Raw genomic sequence first — 19,319 nt, 5'->3', positions numbered from 1 at the left:
CTTTCTTTCTTTCTTTCTTTCTTTCTTTCTTTCTTTCTTTCTTTCTTTCTTTCTTTCTTTCCCTTTCTTTACTTCCTTCCTTCCTTCCTCTCTCTCTCTTTCTCTCTCTCTTTCTTTCTTTCTTTGATACCAGTACTGGGCTTGAACTCAGGGCCAAGACACTCTCCCTTAGCTTTTTTACTCAAGGCTGGCACGCTACCACTTGAGTCACAACTTCATTTTCAACTTTTTGATGGTTCACTGGAGGCAAGAGTTTCATGGTCTTTCCTGCCCAGTCTGGCTTTAAACACAATCCTCAGATCTCAGCCTCCTGAATAGCTAGGATTACAGGCGTGAGCCACGGGTAACTGGCCAGGTTTGACATCTTTGGAGTCTCAGCACGGGGTGGAGCTGAGATAGGAGCTGTGTTGTAAATCTGTGTTGAGTACACTCACGATCTGTTCTTTCCAACCACCATAAAGTGATGCTGCCCCTATTGTCATTTCACATCTGGGGACAGATAGGCCACACCATCTGTCAAGGCTTGACAGCAGACACGATGAAGGTGGTGATTTCAGAACTTGAACCACATCTGTCAAGTTTCCATATTTATTTATTCTGGGGTTTGAACTCAGGGCCTTGTTTTCTCACTTGGCTTTTTTGCTGAAGGCTGGCCCTCTACCATTTGAGCCATACCTTCACTTTTGGATTCTTTTCTTGTTAGTTAACTGGAGATAAGAATCTCATGGATTTTCCCACCTAGACTGGTATTGACCTGTCATCCTCAGATCTCAGCTTCCAGAGTAGCTAGGATGACAGCAATCTGTCAGATTCTAAACCTGCCAAGGAGAGGGTTGGGGGACTCTGTGTTCCACTTTCCCGCATTGCCTCCTGGGAGCCTGGATTCTCACTGGAAGACCTATCAATCAACTTAGCCCACAAGAAGAGTCAGTCAGGATTTAGTGGGGGAGAGCAGGGGATCTGAGGAAGGAACCTTCAAGGGGTACAGGCTGCCGGCTCAGGAGAGCTCTTTCTGCCCAGATCCCAGAGTGAACAGACTGGCGCTGAGTCACGAACTGGCAATCACTCAGCCCACCAAAGCCAGCATCGCCTGCAGCTCCAAGTGATCTCACCCAGGGCCACAGCCACTGAGGGGGCTGAGCAATGATGTTTTGCTGACCCGAGCTCCCTTCAGGGTGGGGGGGCGCCTCTAGAAGGAAAGGCCCCTCTCTGGGCTCGTGGGGGCCTGCAGCCCTCAGCACCCTCACCTCCACATTCAGGTCAGCTCCGGCATCCAGCAGCATCTGCACCATCGCCTCGTCCCCGCGGACGCAGGCGTACATCAGGGGGGTCATGCCCTGCGGTGGCCAAAACCAGAGATGGAGAACATTTACAAGGTGGCTGTTGCTCAGTCAACAGAAACAAATGGAATGAGTGTGTGAGCGTGCATGTGCATGCATGTATGCACGTGTGTGTGTGTGTGTGTGAGAGAGAGAGAGGGGGGGGGCGAAGCTTGTGCTCCAAATCTAGCATGACAGAAAGAATATTCTGGAAACCACAGTGGAAGAGGGAGAGAGAGCTGGCGTTACCTTTGCTTAAGTGGAGGATTCTCCACTTTTGATCTCAAAGGCAATGGGCCAAACAGCTTTCTAAGTCAAGTGGCTGATTTCAACTTTGGGTTCTTTGGAACTTTCTAGAATCTGCAACATCGATCCTAAGCTGCCTAACTGGTGAACACTCTATCCTTGATGGCGTTTCTCGCATCATGTAGCACGTATCTGCTTTGCTTTCAGGGTCAAGGGTGACCTGAACATGTAGTGTCCCAGCACTGATGGGTTTGTCATTATTACTGCAAAAGGTGAGCACAGGAGGGATCCACAGCTGCTGCTCCTGCTCCTGCTAAGCAGAGCACTGCAACCAGCAGAAGGTAGGATGGGTGCTGACAGTCACTGGGAAAACATTCAACATAGAGCCCTTTATAACATCATGAACCAGGATGACTTCTAGTGTCATTCAGGATATCTAGAAAACATGGAGACCTTCCAAGAGAGCTGACTGGGTTTTAGATCTGTTACTAGGCATCAAAACCATGAGAGCAATCATTCAACATGGAGAATATATAATTGAGAACAAGTTTTAAACACTCTATGAGGCATATTTGTTATACTAGAGAAAAGGGTTATGTGTCTACTATATAAAGAGTTCTAGATAAACAAGAAAAATGGTAAAACTTGGATGAGAAAAAAAGAATCAAACTTCTGGGAAAGCAATGGAAGATTTAGGGTTTAAGAAAGGCTGATAAGTTTGAGCTATCAAACAAACAACCAAATGTATTCCTAATGAAATAATCAAAGATTGGAAGAAAGACTGTAAAGTATGTTCAGCCCAGTATTATTCTTAAAAGCAATTAGACATCCCTGAGATAAGCAGTAATTGCGGTATAGTTAATGAACAAGCCATATAATCATTTTATGTAGCCATTTAAAGTGATTTCTAACAAAACACTACCAACAATGTTTTCAAAGTAGCTTTAAACACAAAATACTGAAAAGAGCAATACAATGAATCCCTTTGAAAACAGTGTGTGAGTGGGGGTGTGTGTGAGCATATGTGTGTAAGCATGTGTGTGTGTATTAGAGTCCCTTAGTGTTGCTCAAGGAAAAGATTAGCAGTGATTAAATAAAAGTCACTGCTCACTCCTTTGTAAAGAGTAATCCTCCATCTGGAAAGTCAGGCTGGAAATTTCTGTGTGATGACTGGCATGGGCAGCTCAGGCCTGTAATCCTAGCTACTCAGGATGCTAAGATCTGAGGACTGTTTTAAAGCCAGCCCAGGCAGGAAAGTCCCAGAGACTCTTATCTCCAGAAAGCCAGAAGCAGAGCTTGGCTTAAGCACTAGCCTTGAGCACAGAAGCTCAAGAACAGTGCCCAGACCCTGAGTTCCAGGATTGGCACATTCATGCATACGCACGTACATGTGCACGCATGCGTGCACGAACACACACACATATTCTTTGTGTTTTCTCTCTTTTTTTTTGGTCTGAGTTTGGGACTCAAACTTGGTAACTGATGTTTTTTGCTCACTGGCTAGCATTCTACCAACTGAGCCACACCTCCAACCCCATGTGTGTTTTCTCTGTGATATTTTCCCCAGGAAAGTTATCTCCTTGACTGCTAAACATCAGTACCTCTCAGTTTCAAGATCAGGAGGACTCTGGCTGATCTCTGTGTGCCTGCTGATTTTCATGTCCTCCTCTACCCCTGGCAGCCCTGGGCTTACTCTCAGAGTCTTATGCTCTTGCTTGGCTTTTTGTGCTCAAGGCTGATGCTCTACCACTGGAGCCATAGCTCATACACATCTGGATTTTTGATGCTTAATTGGAGATAAGTGTCTCATGCCGGAATTGCCTTCAAACTGCAATCCTCTCACCTCAGCTTCATGAATTGCTGATTACAGACACGAGCCACCAGTGCCTGAGTAGTTTCGTGTCTCTTAAACATATCCTAAAATTTGGTGAAGCTGGCAAGGGCCCGTCCTGTGCCATGACAGACAGATGGGTTACTTTTAACAATGCTGGCAAAAGACCTTGAAGGACACATACTAAATATAAATGGTCATCTGGCTGATGACATTCATTTCCTTTCTTAAAATAGAAGTTATTTCCCCCTTTTTATTTATTCCATTTCAGCTGCGATAAACATGAACGAGCCTATTTTTATATTTTAAAAACTAAAAAAAAAAAAGCAACCTGAGTGGCAGCAGGGGGAACTTCTCTGGTGCCAGCTGCACCCCATTTTGCCCTGATGCCTGAGGAGGAGGTTGGGTGGGGGGTGGAGTTTGGGTCTCCGGGGGCCCTGTACCTGTTCGCTCATGGTGTTGATTCCGTCGGGTCCCAGCAGAGACACGGCCTGCTTCACCAGGTCAGTCCGCCCACAGTTCAGCATCCGGAAGCCCAGGTCCTGCTTAAACTTGGCTTCGATGGCCACAGCATCCAGCTTCCGTGAGGCGCAAAAGCAGTCATCGGCCCTGAGGAAGGGAAAGATCAGTCACATGGGTGCAGTGACCGGGTGTTCCTAGTGCTTGGGTCCCTGCGGAGGCAGAGATAAACTCCTCAGCACAGTGGCCTCCACGAAAACAACTGCCCTTGGACGTCTCTCCATCCTTCATCCATTAGGATTGCCATTTGTCCGTCTTGTCCCTCCCCGTCATCCCACAGCATGTTGAACTTAGCTTCTCAACGCCAACATGAACGGAATATCTGTATGGATTAGAACCTCTGCTGAACTCTTTATGTGCATTAACTCATTTACTCCCCACACAAGCACAGAGTCATGATTCCTCTTTCAACCCTGGGGAAACAGACACAGCCCTTCCCCAAGTCTGTCTGGTCTACAAGCGGTAGACCTGGGATTTGAGCCAAGGTCTGTAAGGTGAACCAGCCTGCATGCCCATTGTGTCATCTTATTCTGCAATCACAGCATCTACTACTGTTTGCTGCTCACTTGTCTGCTCCCCCACGTGAGGCTGGGGACTTCTGAGAGCAGACATCTTGTCTGTGTGGCTGGCCATCTTGCTGCCAGAGAGTACCAAGGGGTGTGCAAGTGTGAAGAAATGTGACTGTGCCAAGCATCGGGCGTGGTTCCTGTCTTTTATTCTAGCTACTCAGGAGGATAAGAGGCTCAAAGTTCAAAGCTGGCCCAGGCAGGAAGGTCCGTGACTCTTATCTCTCTAATTATCCAGCCAAAGCCAAAAATAGAGATGTGGTTCAAGTGGTAGAGTGCCATCCTTGAGTGAAAAAGTTAAAGGACAGCACTCAGGCTTGGAGGAGCAGCGCTGGAGGAACATCCAGGAATGCTCTCCTCCATAAATAAAATAGAATAAAATAAAGAAGGTGCTAGGCGCCGGTGGCTCATGCCTGTAATCCTAGCTACTCAGGAGGCTGAGATCTGAGGATCACAGTTCAAAGCCAGCCCAGGCAGGAAAAGTCCGTGAGACTCTTATCTCCAATAAACCACTCAGAAAACCGGAAGTGGTGCTGTGGCTCAAGTGACAGAGCTGAAGAGCTGAGGGATAGCAGCCAAGCCCAGAATTCAAGCCCCACAACCAACAAAGAGAGAGAGGGGAAGGGAGAGATAGAAAGGGAAAAAGAAAGGAAATGTGATCGCAAGGAACATAGAATAGATAGAGTTCCCTTTCAACAGAACAAGAGAACATGAGAGCTGAAGAAAGATCTCAGACTGTCAGGTGGGTCAGAGGCAGCTAGGACAGGGATGGGGAAGGAGAGGAGAGCCAACCCAGGATCAAGCGGATGACACTGGCTCTGTTTATAAAGGAAGGGTACTTCTTTCTCATGGTGAATGGATCGCAGTTAATTACTAAATCAAATCCATTCAATATCCACCTGCTTATGCCAAGCTCTTCTCATGGCACCGTGGAGGCTCACCAGCTTCCGACAGGTAAATCGGAGAGATAGGCATCTGCACTGGAGAAGATAAAAATCCCACCCTAACTCAATTTCTTGTCACTTTCTGCTTGGGTTGACTTCTGTCTCTAGAGCTAGTTCAGTCAGTGCTAACAGTGGAGATGTAGATGCTAGCTGTTGCTTCTGGCCACCAGGGGGTGCTGATGTGGTGCAGCCAGGCTCCAGGGAGGCTAAGATGGGGTCTGATCTGCACACATGATCCAGGAATGAGGTGTCAGGACAGGTCTATTGGTATGAAGGCCCTGGGGGGGACAGTGAAGGGTATTTAGGGACCTACAGTTGGCCAGGATCTGGACTCCAGGAATCAGGCATCTACCCATGGCAGATGGGGTAGTCAAGCCACCCCAACGTTATTGGGAGACCCCTCCTGGGAAGACTGAGTGGGGTGATGGGTGGTGGAAGGGTGGGATAGAGGCCTGGCTTCATTCAGCATCAGAATCCTAGACATGAACTTCTGGTGCTCTACCACTTGAGCCACAGCTCCACGTCCAGCTTTTTGGTGGTTAATTGGAGACAAGAATCTCATAATTTTTCTGCCCAGGCTGGCTTTAATCTGCAATAATCAGATCTCTGCCTCCTGCATAGCTAGGATTACAGGTATAAGCTACAACGGGGCCCAGTGAGGTTGCATTTTGGAGTTGAGCCCCATGTAGGGACAACGATGCTATAAATAGTCACGGTCATGGAAAATCACTTCCCCTGTCTGTCTCTAAGTCCCTTCTGATGGCCTAAGTGTTTCACTGATATATTCAATTAAGCTTCCCTATACCCCCGTGGCCATACTATATTCCTCGTGTTTGGTAGACATGGTGTTCTGGACCCTATGCTAGGGACTTCTGAGGAGGGAGATGGACCATGTGTTCAAAGAGTTCCCAGGCTCACAGTCAGACAATTCCATGAACATCAGAAGTGTTTAGCAGTTCCTGAGGTCCCTGATTTTAATTAGAAAGATACAAGAAGCAGGAAAATGACTACAGCTAAGATGATGTTGATAAATGATACAGGAAGCTGGTGTTTGTATATATGTATGTATGTATGTGTATTTATTTATTGTATAGGTACTGGGGTTTGAACTTAGGGGCCTGGGCGCTGTCCCTTAGGTTTTTTGCTTGAGCCACAGTTCCAACTCTGGCTTTTTGGTACTTAATGAGAGATAAGAATCTCTTAATTTTCTGCCCAGGCTGGCTCTGAACAGCAATCCTCAGATCTCAGTCTCCTGAGTAGCTAGGATTACAGGTGTGAGCCACCAGTGCCAGGCACCATCATTCACTCTTGAAGCTCTGAGAAGTACCTGTTTGCCAAGAATCCCACAGACACACAAAGTAAACAGAAGCTCTGCTTACTGAACTCCAGCCAGCTAAGTCAGGCAAGCAAACAAGGCAGGTAAGCAAGATTCCCCACCCCCTCCCACCAAAAAAAAAACAAAAAACAAAAAACAACAAACCTGTGAAAACATGGCTTTCTGTTTAGCTTGGTTGGTTGGAAAATTGAACTGTGCAAAAAACCTTCCTTGCAGTAGTGAGTGAGCAGGGCTTGGGCTCCATGATTCCCTCTGGAAAGGCCCCAAAGGGACTCAAAGTCTCTGGGATGTGGTCTCTCAGTGTCCTGAGCAAATAAATATACCCTCCTCTGTGTCTGACTTCTTTATGCAGAAATCTATTAAGCTGGTCACCTGGGGCTTCCCCAACTTTGTGGTTTCCTTTTGAGTGGCTTTCAACGGTGCAATAAAAATCCCAATCGATTTAAGAAGTCAACTACCAAGGCGGCCAATTTCTCTAATTTCTCAAGTGCCCCAGCACAGAGAGACTGGCTTCGTGTCTTTGCCACTTCAGGGACAGGACTATACAGAGAGATTTTCCAGAGGCCGGTGAACCTTTTCTCTCCTCGGCAGGAGGTGGTGTGCAGGCTGGTGGGTGTTTAGTACATTCTGTTGACCACTTGGTCCTCTCCAAGTGGCACATATAGCTAGCTGGGGATGGCCATACACCTTTCATGCATTTGTTATCTGGTGTTCTTTTTTTTCTTTTGGCAATACTAAGAATTCTACTCAGGGGCATATACATGCTAGGTAAACTGCTCTATCACTTGAGCTACTCCACTAGCTCAAGTGGAGTTGTGTTGGTTATTTTTGAGATGGGGTCTTGTGTTTATGCTTGAGTTGGCCTGGACTGTGATCCTCCCATTTGTTTCCCTGTGCTGCTGAGATGACAGGCATGTATCAATATACCCAGCCATGGGTTGAGATGGAATCTCATGAACTTCAATGCCTGGGCCTGCCTTATACCTGGATCCTGAGTAGTTAGGATCCCTTAGGTTTTTTGCTTGAGCCACAGTTCCACTTGAGCCACAGTTCCAACCCTGGCTTTTTGGTACTTAATTAGAGATAAGAATCTCCTAATTTTCTGCCCAGGCTGGTTCTGAACAGCAATCCTCAGATCTCAGTCTCCTGAGTAGCTAGGATTACAGGTGTGAACCACCAGCGCCAGGCAGCATCATTCACTCTTGAAGCTCTGAGTAGTACCTGTGTGCCAAGAATCCCACAGATTCTAGCCTCATTTACTATCTTTTAAAGCTATGTTATAAGCAGGAATGCTGATATCTTGCTACCTGAGTTCAAATCCCAGCTCTGCTACTCCCAGGCTGTAACCTTGGAGCCAGTTACTTCTCTGCTTTGCTGTTTAGTTTCCCCATCTGTAAAATGAGCTTAGTTATAAGAATACCTCCCTCCAGGATACTGGGTTCGGATCAAGTGAGGTAAGATATCTATAAACAATGCTCAGAGCCCAGATCTCATTAAAGGTCAGCCATCACCATGGTCATTCTCAATCACAGGGCAAACTGTGGACCAGAAAGAACACACTATATGTGGAAGAAGTAAACACAGAGGCAGTGACTACAGAATGTGGCAACCACAGCACGTCTTAAGGTTTAAATTAGACACCGTGTCTAACAAATTCCACCAGAGTCAAGGCAAGCTAGGCTCCCAGAAGGCTACTGCCCTGTGTAGCACCGGTTTGCCAACAAGTTACAAGTTATGACAGAGGTTGGGGAGAGTTCTTGTCGCATGCCAACAGTTTCTGGAACCCATTCTAGGACCCATCCTGACACCACACTAGGGAGGGAAGGCTTGTGGCAGCGCTCATGCTCCATGAGGGATGGATCCAGGGTCACTCTGGTAAGCCCACCTCAGAAGGTACAGGCTGGGGTGTCTTCCCCTGCTCGCGGGGAAGGTTCTGGAAGCCTATGGCTGCACGATTGCAGCCATTTGCGGTATTGGGATGAATGTGAACGTGCAGCCTTGCCATGCTGTTTAAGGCCCCAAACCTGCCTTTGGGCTCCCCACAGCCATGGGTCAGATTGGTTGTCTTGAGAGAGAGACAGCGAGTGAGCAAGGATCTAGAGCGTGAGCGAGGGTCAGAATCAGAGAAACAGTTAACACTGAACTCCTCAGTACAGTGAAAGACCGATCATAGTGATAAGCACTCCATTTGCTACAAAGCATTTCACATATGACAGCTCACTTCTTCCTCAAAATAACCCCTGAAGCTGGTGGCTCACGCCTATAATCCTAGCTATTCAGGAGGCTGAGATCTGAGGATAGAGGTTCAAAGCCAGCCTGGGCAGGAGAGTCCGTGAAACTCTTATTTCCAATTAATCACCAGAAAACCGGAAGTGGTGCTGTGGCTCAAGTGGTAGAGCGCTTGCCTTTAGCTGAAGAGCTCAGAGTCAGCACCCAGGCCCAGAGTTCAAGCCCCATGACTGACAAACAAACAAAAGCCCTGAACCAGGGATGTGTATTCCCAGTTACAGAGGAGAGACAGAGGAACAAAGGTCCCATGCCACCTTCGCAAGGTGTCACAGCTGGTAGACGGTGGAGCTGTGCTTAAACCACACCAGGAGCCCCAAAGGCAGGTCTTAGTGCCCAAGGTACAGATGAGGAGACAGAGAAGGGAACAAAACAGATACGGGGAAGAGTTAGCTATTGGACTGCTTGTACCTCCATTTCAACTCAGACTTGTCTCCTTCAAAAAAAAAATACAAACAAAAAAGTTGGAGCTGGGCATTGGTGGCTCTTGCTTGTAATCCTAGCTACTCAGGAGGCTGAGCTCTGAGGGTTGCAGTTTGAAGCCAGCCTGGGCAGGAAAGTCTATGAGGCTTTTTATCTCCAATGAACAACCAAAAAGCCAGAAGCGGAGCTGTGGCTGGAATGGTGTAACACTGCTAGCCTTGAGCAAAATAGTTCAAGGATAGCACCCAGGTCTGAGTTCAAGGCTGTGGCCTATGTGGTGGTCAGACCCTCGTTATCCACTAAGGAGGTCCTTCAAACAGTCCCAATGGGAAAACTTACTGTGGGGAAGAACACACTTGCCCTCTCCATCCGCCCCCCCCCCCCGGGGCCAGGGCCACTCAGGGTATGTCCAGCCCAGCCTGGGTGGCATTTATGTTTGGACCCTGGCTGTGGGAAGAATGAACTATGATAGGTATTCATTCTAAGAAATGTTTGTTAAACCATTCCAACTGCCTATCTCTGCCACCCTGAGAGTGCTTTATTGCTTCTCAGATACTAAGGATACTAGTAAATACTTAGGAAGCATTTATCATGTGTCTGTCAGGAACTATTTTAAATGTGCATAGACAAACACATGCATGTACTTTGATATATGAGTTTTGCCTTTGCATACATGCATGAGTGTATATGTATAATACATATATAACCATTCATAGATAGGACCGCATCTGATCCTTTCTAACTTTACAAATTTTCTTTCTTCCTTTTCCTTCCTTTCCACCTCCACTCTCTCCTTTCCTCTCTCTTTTTCTTTTCTTTTTGTGCCAGTACAAGGGCTTGAACTCAGGATTGCATGTTCTTGCTTAGCTTTTCTGCTCAAGGCAGCTGGTGCTCTATCAACTCTAGATCCACATCTCCACATCCTAGTTTTGTTGATTAATTGGAGATAAAGAGTCACAAAGATTTGTCTGCCCAGACTGGCGTTGAACCAGGATCTTCAGATCTTAGCCTTCTGGGTAGCTAGGGTTACAGCCATGAGCTGCGAGCACCTGACTGTATCCTTATTTCTTAGAAGACACTGTAGCCTTAGAGAGGCTAAGAAACTTCCTCAAGGAGTACAGCCAGTCAGTGGTAGAACTGAGATTTGAACCCACCCCACTCTACTGTCTCTCTGTGCTGTCCAGAGCTAAAATCCAGCCAGGACCTCTCTCAATGCAGCCTGGGTAACCATATGATGTTATATTCTGGGCCGAGAGCCAAAGAGACACAAATCCCACGCACAGCCTTTGAGTGTAAGGTTCTCCTTAGGGGAGTCCCAATCTCCCAGCCACCCCTTTTTCCATGTGGCCTCCCAGCAAGACCCGCCCCTCCCCACTCCACTCCACATTTCCACCCTGTGTAGGGGTATGGGTGTGGGTGTAGGAAGGGGGCCTCTCTCAGTTCTTCTACCCCTTCCTTATCTTGCCTTCCTTCAAATCACCTTCTGGAGACAAGTTCCATTTAACAGCTTTGGCTTGCAGACAGAACTCCAGCCCGCCAAGGCTGAAGGAGAGTGCGCAGCTCACTTCTGTGCGTTCTCCAGGTCAGGAAACCGGGAGCTGAGAGCTTGATTAATTTGGATGAGTCAGAGTTTTGTTTTTTGTTTCTTAGGGAAAGAATCCACATCTTGGGTCTAAGTCATTTCAGCTGGCCAGTGGCAGGCCAGTAATTGTGAACCACAGGGGTGATTTTGACCCCCAGGGGATAAAGTTAGGGGATGTTTTTGGTTGTCATGCTGGTGAGGCGCTTCTGGCATTGACAAGGTTGAGAGGAAGATGGTTCTGGACTCACGAGAATGCACCGGAGGCCGTACCCCCTCCACCTCCCCATCTCTGCTCAACAAAGAATAACCCAGCTCCAAATGTCAATGGCACTGAAGTTGGAAAGCTGCGTGTAGGGTGAGAAACCATTGGGGCATCATTTCTTCTATGTGAAGCACTTCCCATTACAAGACTCGAGTGAGTGTGACAATCAAATGGCGCCTTTGGAAATGAATCGTGAAATGACAAAGCAGGAGGCTATGGGGGCCCCAATTCCCTCCTCAGCTCACGTCCCTAGCCAGCCCTGGCTAAGTCCCTTTCCATAACTAATGACTCCCGCCCTCTCCTTTTGGGTAGCAAAGAAAAGATGAACAGATCAAGAGCGTGTTTGTGCTGAGGGAAGTTGTACTGAGATCCCTGTGCACCTTTACAAGAAAAAAAATGGTGACATTTTTGCAGCAAATGGAATGTGTAATGTTTGTAAAGTTCCTAAGAGAAATCTTGGTCCAAAGACTGTGCCTACTTGCTTGCTTCATGCTGCTACTGATGGTCAAGAAAGAACCAGATTATTAAGCATGTAAGGAAGAGGAATTGTGAACCCTTAACCCTCAGTCCTGCAGATCCCTCTTGCTTTGGGAAGAACATCAAGAATTCCAGAACCTTCCTTCAGAAGTTGATACCCCTTCCTGCAAAATCTGCTGTCTTTGCTTTCCACAAAAGATGGAAAATCTGGGTCTGTTCAAACATGTTTAAAACATACCCTAAAAGATTTATCTCAAAAGCAAAACACACACACACACACACACACACATGAGAATGGAATTGCTGTGCTAATATCCAAATGCATGTCACATTATTTTGAGTAGAAAATGATGAAGTAGCATTCTAGATCTCTTGCTTTGGCAGCATGGCTTATTTTGAATCCGAAAATAAGATCTACCTATCTCAAGGGAAAGAAGTCACCTCTGCTTAGGGATGCAAAGCTCTTAGTAGTATTTCTTCTAGCAGAGGACTTATTGTCCTTCAGAGTATTCTATCTTCCTTTTTTTTCTTTTTTTGAGAGGTCGTAGAGCTTGAACTCAGAGCCTGAGGGCTGACCCTCAGCTCTTCTGCTCAGGCTAGTGCTCTACCACTTCTTCCACTTTTTTGGGGGGGGGTCCGGTCATGGGGTCTGAACTCTGGGCCTGGGCACTGTCCCTCAGCTCTTCAGCTCAAGGCTAGTGCTCTACTACTGGAGCCACAGTGCCACTTCCGGCTTTTTCTGCTTATGTGGTACTGAGGAATCGAACCCAGGGCCTCATGCATGCAAGGCAAGCGCTCTACCACTGAGCCACCTTCCCAGCCCTACTTCCATTTTTTGGGAGACTAATTGGAGATAAGCGTCTCACAGACTTTCCTGCCCAGGATGGCTTTGAACCATGATCTTTAGCTCTCGACCTCCTGAGTAGCTAGGATTACAGGCGTGAGCCACCAGCTTGGCCTCTATCTTCTTATATTGTTGTATGATTTGAATTCCTAGTTGGATACTTGGCTGTTTAGAGAAAGACTACACTTCCCAGATTCTCTTGCAGTTATGGGTGGTCATATGACCAAGTGTTGACGACAGGAAGGAGTCAATATGTGCCATCTCTGGGATGTGTCTTGCTCTTCCAGGTCCTTTTCCCCCACTAAGTAGACAGAGTCCTTTCAGGTGGGGCCATGAAGAGATAGGCACCACTTAAGGTACAGCAGAGCAACAAGATGGATGGAGCCTGGGTCCTGAACTCACAGAGCTCCTGTCTCCAGCCAAGGCCTCACACTTGAGCTGTTACATGAGGGAGAATTTTAAACTCCTGTCATCCATACCTAGATATTGTGTTTGTGGCAGTTAATGAATCTATAGCCTAATTAACCTTACCTGCTTTTTAAATTTAAATCAATTCACTGAAACACACAGGAAGTTCCAAGTGTAGCATCTCTGGATGGTGAAAAGATAAAAGTACACACCATCCTCAACAGATTCTAGGACTGGTGGTCTACTTTGTAATACTTTCATCAATGAACAAACCAAACCAATTCTTGAGACATGAGAGCAAAGATCTAATGTTAAGGTCCTCAAATGCATTCCCTCCCAACCCCAGGCTCCCAAGATGCTCTCTCACAGGGTACACATACTTTTTGTGTAAAGAGCCAGATAGTGAAGGCTCTGGAGGTCACATGGTCTCTGCCATGACCTTTGCCACTGTAGTGGGAAAGCAAGCACTGGTAAACCCGCCAACCATCTAACACCACACAACTTCACTTACAAACACAGAGAGCAGGTAGCAGGAATTTGCTGGTCTCCTACCTCTAAGTAACATGTTCACCAATACAATAAGTCTTTGAGACATACATGAAACAGAGGATTTGAAAAAAATTTATAGCCTATGTTATTTAAGCTAGTGTTTCCCAAATTGATTGAAGCATATAACACTTTTTTAAAAAAAATAATGCTTATTAAGAACCTACAACTGGCTTTCTAAACTCACTGTTACAAATACTAAGTAGATAATTTTCATTGTTAGGGAATTATCTTTAGGCCCATATAACATTTAGACTAATCCAAAAACCACTTACATGCTGGCCAGCAAACTAAGATGAACAATGGAAGTTTTGCCAGGATAAGCAAAGACTCAGTGCATTTCAGATCCTATTCTGTCTTCTTCATTCCTGGGAGAACCCAAGATTTGCTTTATACTTTGCATTGGGCAAAGAATTTCTAACATTATGCAACCTCTTGTGTGTTTAAAAACGTTATTTTTTGGCTTGTCCTGGGGTTTGAACTCAGGGCCTGGACACTGTCCCTGTGCTTTTGTGCTCAAGGCTAGTGCTCTACTTACTTGAATCACAACTCTACTTCCAACTTTTTCGTGGTTAATTGGAGGTAGAGTCTCAAGGACTTTCCTGCCCAGGCTGGCTTTGACCTATGATCCTCAGATCTCAGCCTCCTGAGATGCTAGGATTATAGGTGTGAGCCATCAGTGCCCAGCACATGTTTGAAGACTTAAAAAAAAAGTTAGCATACAGCATAAATCCTTCAAGTTGCTCTTTTGGTACATTATCAGAGAACTAAGCCACATAACACAGGGGTTTAGTTCACTTATTTTCATTGCTATTTGGCATCCTATTAAAAGAATATACCATCATTTATTTATCTATGCGCCTGGAGACAGACAGTTTGGTTTTCCCTCTCTGTCTTTTGCTATTATAAACATCATGTGTCTGAACATCTTTTTAGAGGTCTCTCTATTTCCACATGGAAGTGTTTCTCTAGGGTACAGACAAAAGAGTAGAATGATATGTTTTCAAGTGTATTTAAAAGCAGGCTCAGAGTCTCCTCTGGGGGTGTTTGCATTCTCACTACTCTACATTTTTACTCTTATTGAGTAATCACCAGGCCTTTTTTTTTATTGTGGCCATCTGCCAGGTATGAAATGCATACCTGAGTGTGGTTCCGACCTGCATTCCAAGATGGCTAGGGGGCTCGAACCCTTCTTGCTTATTTCCTTGTCACTTTGTAGACTATTCCTATGTTTGGCCTTCATGGAGAGGTCTGACATTGGCCAAAGCTGACAAGTATATCAGAATTCCCCAGAAGAACTGAGCCTGTGGGCCTGTGGTTAAAGAGACCTCCACATTTCCCAGGGAGCCTTTGATTAGAGCTGCCTCCTTGTATGGAGAAACAAGCTTTGGAGTCAGGCGGGCCTGGTTCGAATTCCAATTGGGTCATGTTTCCCATGTAGTGTTGGTTGGGCCAGTTGCCTAATCTCTCAGAGCACTAGTTGGTGGTCTCAGATTGGAAGGAGAGGAGAAGGCTGCTCAAGGGGTGGGAGCAGGGACACTTGGAGGTGGGTTGAGCAATGCCTGGGGACATGTCAACTGTTCTGCCATCTCACAGAGATCTCAGAGAGAATGTGTGCCTCAGTTTCCCCTGTAGATCTGAACATCGCTGCCACTTGGCACCTGTGATGTCTGGCCATGAAACTGTGTAACTGTCAGAGCTGGGAGGCACTGGAGATCATGCGTTCTGGTGGTTCTCACCTGTTGGATGAAAGGTGGTCTATTTTGGAGCTGTGGGGCACACGCAAGCTCTGTGAAGGAGGGGACCCACTCCTCCATTGGCTGAAGGCATCTTCGGCCTTGGTTTTATGGCTGAGCAATTTGGGCAGAGGCTCTGCCTTTGTACTAAAGGCTGGCTGCTGGATGAATTGCTTAGCCAAGACATTGATCCTGAGTAAACTCATACTTTCAAACTAGACTTTGGGAGGTTTCTTTTTTTTCCCCCGGCCTGTGAGTACATCGACATGTTGGGCAGAAATCTAACAGAATCAAAAATGAGCCAAAAAATACAAAATTAAAAAAATATATATATCATTGTTTCCCAGGAAGCCACATTCCAGATGGCCAACTATGCATTGTTCAACTGCCAGCCTGGATCTGAAGCCCTGGAGATCTGGGAGTGAACCCCGAAAGCCTCTTACCACGGGGGCCCCCTCAGTGTTGCTGCTGTAAGTACCCGATGTGTTTCTGTTTTGCTTTTAACACTTTGGAAGTGTGGGACAAACTCCAAGTGTTGGCAAATGGTCTGTCGCCTGCAGGCTGGCTGCCACCCACACAGGCTGCTAAAAGGACTCGTGATTTCCTCACTGCCAGGCATGTGGCTGCTTTCAGCCAGCCAGGCCTCTGCCAGGAGCCACCCTGTCTTCTGGGACCCCCTGTCCATCTGAGGCCCCTGGTGCTGCTTACTTTCTTCTTCTCTGACCTTGTCTCATAGTGATGCCTCTAACTTCCTCCACACTTAGGACTGCAATAGCATCTGTTTGCCAGAATCCCGCCCTCCGGAAACTTTCCTGAGTTAGATCTCTCTTCTCTGAGTCTTGCGCCTGAATTCTCTTCTCCCTACATGTATCTCATTCTTTTCTTTTCTTTTTTTCATCTTAATGAGTTCAGGAAAAGTCTAGTCTGGGGACCAAGGATGGAGGCACATGTGCGCAATCCCGGCTAATCAGGAGGCAGAGGTAGAAGAATCTCAGCCTGAGATTTTGTTCGGGCAAAAGCGCAAGACCCTATCTGAAGAGCAAACTATAGTAAAAAGTGCTCTGTGTGTGTGTTTGTCTCCTGGGATAGAGTATTTGCCTAGCAGAAATGAGACCCACAGTCTAATCCCTAGTGCCACCACCCTAAAAATTCAAGTCTAGTTACTTTACTTATAGCACTGCCGGTCTGCTTCATTATGGCCTTTTGTATCCCTCCCTTCCTTCTTTCCTTTTCTTCCACAAATCTTTATTAGGCCTCAAGTATGTGCCAGGCCCCAGGAACAAGGCATCTGATTTTGCTCCAGCCCTAAGAGAGAAGGAAGTCAACTCTCTGAGATACAAGTCTATGCTGTGACCTTTTCTTCCAGAATATTCCATTCCATGCCCTGTAGCAGCTCCCCCTTGCTTCTACTGAGACAAAGCCCAGCCAATCAGGGGCCACAGTAGCTGTCGGTCCGCATGTCTTCCTCCCCACTTCTGGATCATTTCCCACTTGGGACCCCATCTGTGCTGGCGCCACTGCCCTGGAGGTAGTTCCGACTCAGCCAGTGATGGCTTCTCAATCTCATGCTTCATGGAAAATAAAGAACTTGATGGGGGCAGCAGTCTCCAACCAGTCAGCCCCAGCTGATTGTCCTCCTGCAGCCTGGGGTCTGGCCCAGCAGCAGAGACAGGCACCCCAAGGCACACTAGACCTCAGCCCGGGCTGCAAGCCAGCACCCTAACACCACAACACGCATCCATTCAGGTATCCACTTCTCTTGCTCTCAGAGGATGCTGAGGCTACCATGTTTGGCAACTAGCAAGATCTGGCTTTCTTGGTCTAGAGGGTAGTAAGTAAGGATACTAACTCATCTTTAATAGGTATTGTTGGGGCAAATACAGTGTACATACCATATAAATTCATGGTTTATATGGAGTATCTCATTAAATCTCACCCCCCCCCATAGTCTTATAAGGTGGGTTTATGGATGCCATCATTTGATAGACACAGAAACTAAGACCAGAGGGGTAAGTAACTTACCTACGGTCACACAGAGAGTAAGTTGGTCTAGCCAGGATTTGAGCTCTGGCAGTCTGGCTGCAAGGCCTGTATTCCTAACTCCTGTGCTCTTCTTCCAAGGAGAATCTGGGTGAGGAATGAATCCCTGGGTACTCTGCTCTGCTGGAAAAGTCTGGAAGGACCTCCGGGGAAGAGCAGCAACCAGCAATTACACGCCAATGCTTCTCTCACATTGTGCTCAAGTCAACTTTGCACAAAGCACCCCAGGTCGCGCGGGCTCTCAAGTTAGGAACCCCAGAGTCAAGTTAAAAAAATACAAGGCAAAACCAACCACCAAGGATGTCTCCTTCCCACTTTTCCTCCTTCCCATTATGAGTGGACGTAGTGTCTTCTCAAAAGGCATGAGGCCACTAGGCTGGGCCTACTCTAATCTGACTACTTGTTCTCCAAGAAGACAAAAATTAGGGGCTGGGAAGGTGGCTCAGTGTTAGAGTACTTTTCTTGCACACATGAGGCCCTGAGTTCGATTCCTCAGCACCACCTAAGCAGAAAAAACTGGAAGTGGCGCTGTGGCTCAAGTGGTAGAGTGCTAGACTTGAGCTGAAGAGCTGAGGGACAGCGCCCAGGCCCAGAGTTCAGGCCCCACGACTGACAAAACAAAACAAACAAAAATTAACACACCGACATGGCAAGTAGATGGCTGGTTGAAGACAGAGGTAGAATCTGTGTGATGCTGCCACAAGCTATCGGATGCTTGAGGCCACCAGAAGCTGGGAACTAAGGACTTCTGGAGGAAGCCTACCCTGCCCACAATTTTTTTAGCCTCCAGAACTGTGAAACAATAAACGTCGGTTGTTTGAAATCACTCACATATCAGTAATTTGTTTCCCAGCCTTAGCAAATGGGTGCACCTAGACATCCAATATCCCTCCCGGAAAGCCAGCTCTGGTGATCAGCCTCTTGTCTCTTCTCCTAATCCTGGGAATTGCAGCAAATATACACAGGGGCATTTCACTCAGAGGTGACATCTTCCACACTGCTCCATATGGGTCTCCCTCCCTCCTTTCTTTCTTTCATTTGCAAATACCTCCAGGATCAAAGTTACAGCCCTGGAGTAAAGTCATATTTCTGTGCAGCCATCACCGCCACCCAGCTCTGCCTGAAAGTGGCTTCATTACATACCCACCCTTCATGTCCTCCTGGGAACCCCATCTGCCCATCTGGGCCTTTCTGACCACTTCTTATTCCTTGGTCATCTCATTCACCAAGTCTCACTCTTTATTTTTTTTTTCAGTCATAGGGCTTGAACTCAGGGCCTGGACACTGTCCCTGAACTTTTTTGCATAAGGCTAGTGCTCTACCACTTTGAGCCACCGCGCCCCTCCCATTTTTTTGTAGGGTTAATTGGAGAGAAGAGTCTTATGGACTTTACTGGCCAGGGCTGGCTTTGAACTGAGATCCTCAGCTCTCAGCCTCCTGGGTACCTAGGATTACAGGCGTGAGTCACCAGCGCCTGGCAAGTCTTGTCCTTTCTATCTCCCGTTTCTATCTGGTCCTCCCCCTTTCTCCAAATCCTGCTTCAGACTGGATCATGTGACCTCAGGCTTTCTACACTGCCTGCCTCTGCCCATCTTCCACACTGCCAGCCATCCCTCTTTCTAAATTATACATCTGATGTCGCTTCTCTGATTAAAAATCAGCCAGCGCTCCCACCTCCTACAGGATAAGTCCGAGTTGTTTGGCATCACATAAAACACCACCCCCCAGGCTGCATTTATCCAGACTCTCAGCTCTCAATCCAGCCCCTGCTACGGAGGAGAACTGTTTGTTGGAAACTTATGCTCTATCTGGATTTCTTTTTTTTTTTTTTGCGTCCGGTTGTGGGGCCTGAACTCTGGGCCTGGGTGCTGTCCCTTAGCTCTTCAGCTCAAGGCTAGCGCTCTACCACTTGAGCCACAGTGCCACTTCCGGCTTTTTTCTTTTTGCTTATGTG

General features: G+C 46.9%; 1 protein-coding gene across 1 annotated transcript in view; it reads right to left on the bottom strand.

Moving 5' to 3' along the window:
- Positions 1–19,319, bottom strand: part of LOC105987797 (ankyrin repeat and BTB/POZ domain-containing protein BTBD11-like) — a 110,993-nt gene that overhangs the window by 28,465 nt on the left and 63,209 nt on the right. Inside the window, exons 5-6 of the mRNA XM_013019168.1 lie at positions 3,840–4,005; positions 1,248–1,337 (exon numbers count right to left, since the gene is read on the bottom strand). Coding sequence (XP_012874622.1) covers positions 1,248–1,337; positions 3,840–4,005 — 256 coding nt within the window. The remainder of the gene's footprint in view (positions 1–1,247; positions 1,338–3,839; positions 4,006–19,319) is intronic.

The sequence above is a fragment of the Dipodomys ordii genome, unplaced genomic scaffold (assembly GCF_000151885.1).
Source record: "Dipodomys ordii isolate 6190 unplaced genomic scaffold, Dord_2.0 Scaffold3, whole genome shotgun sequence".
NCBI lineage: Eukaryota > Metazoa > Chordata > Mammalia > Rodentia > Heteromyidae > Dipodomys > Dipodomys ordii.
This window is presented reverse-complemented; position numbering and strand designations above follow the sequence as displayed.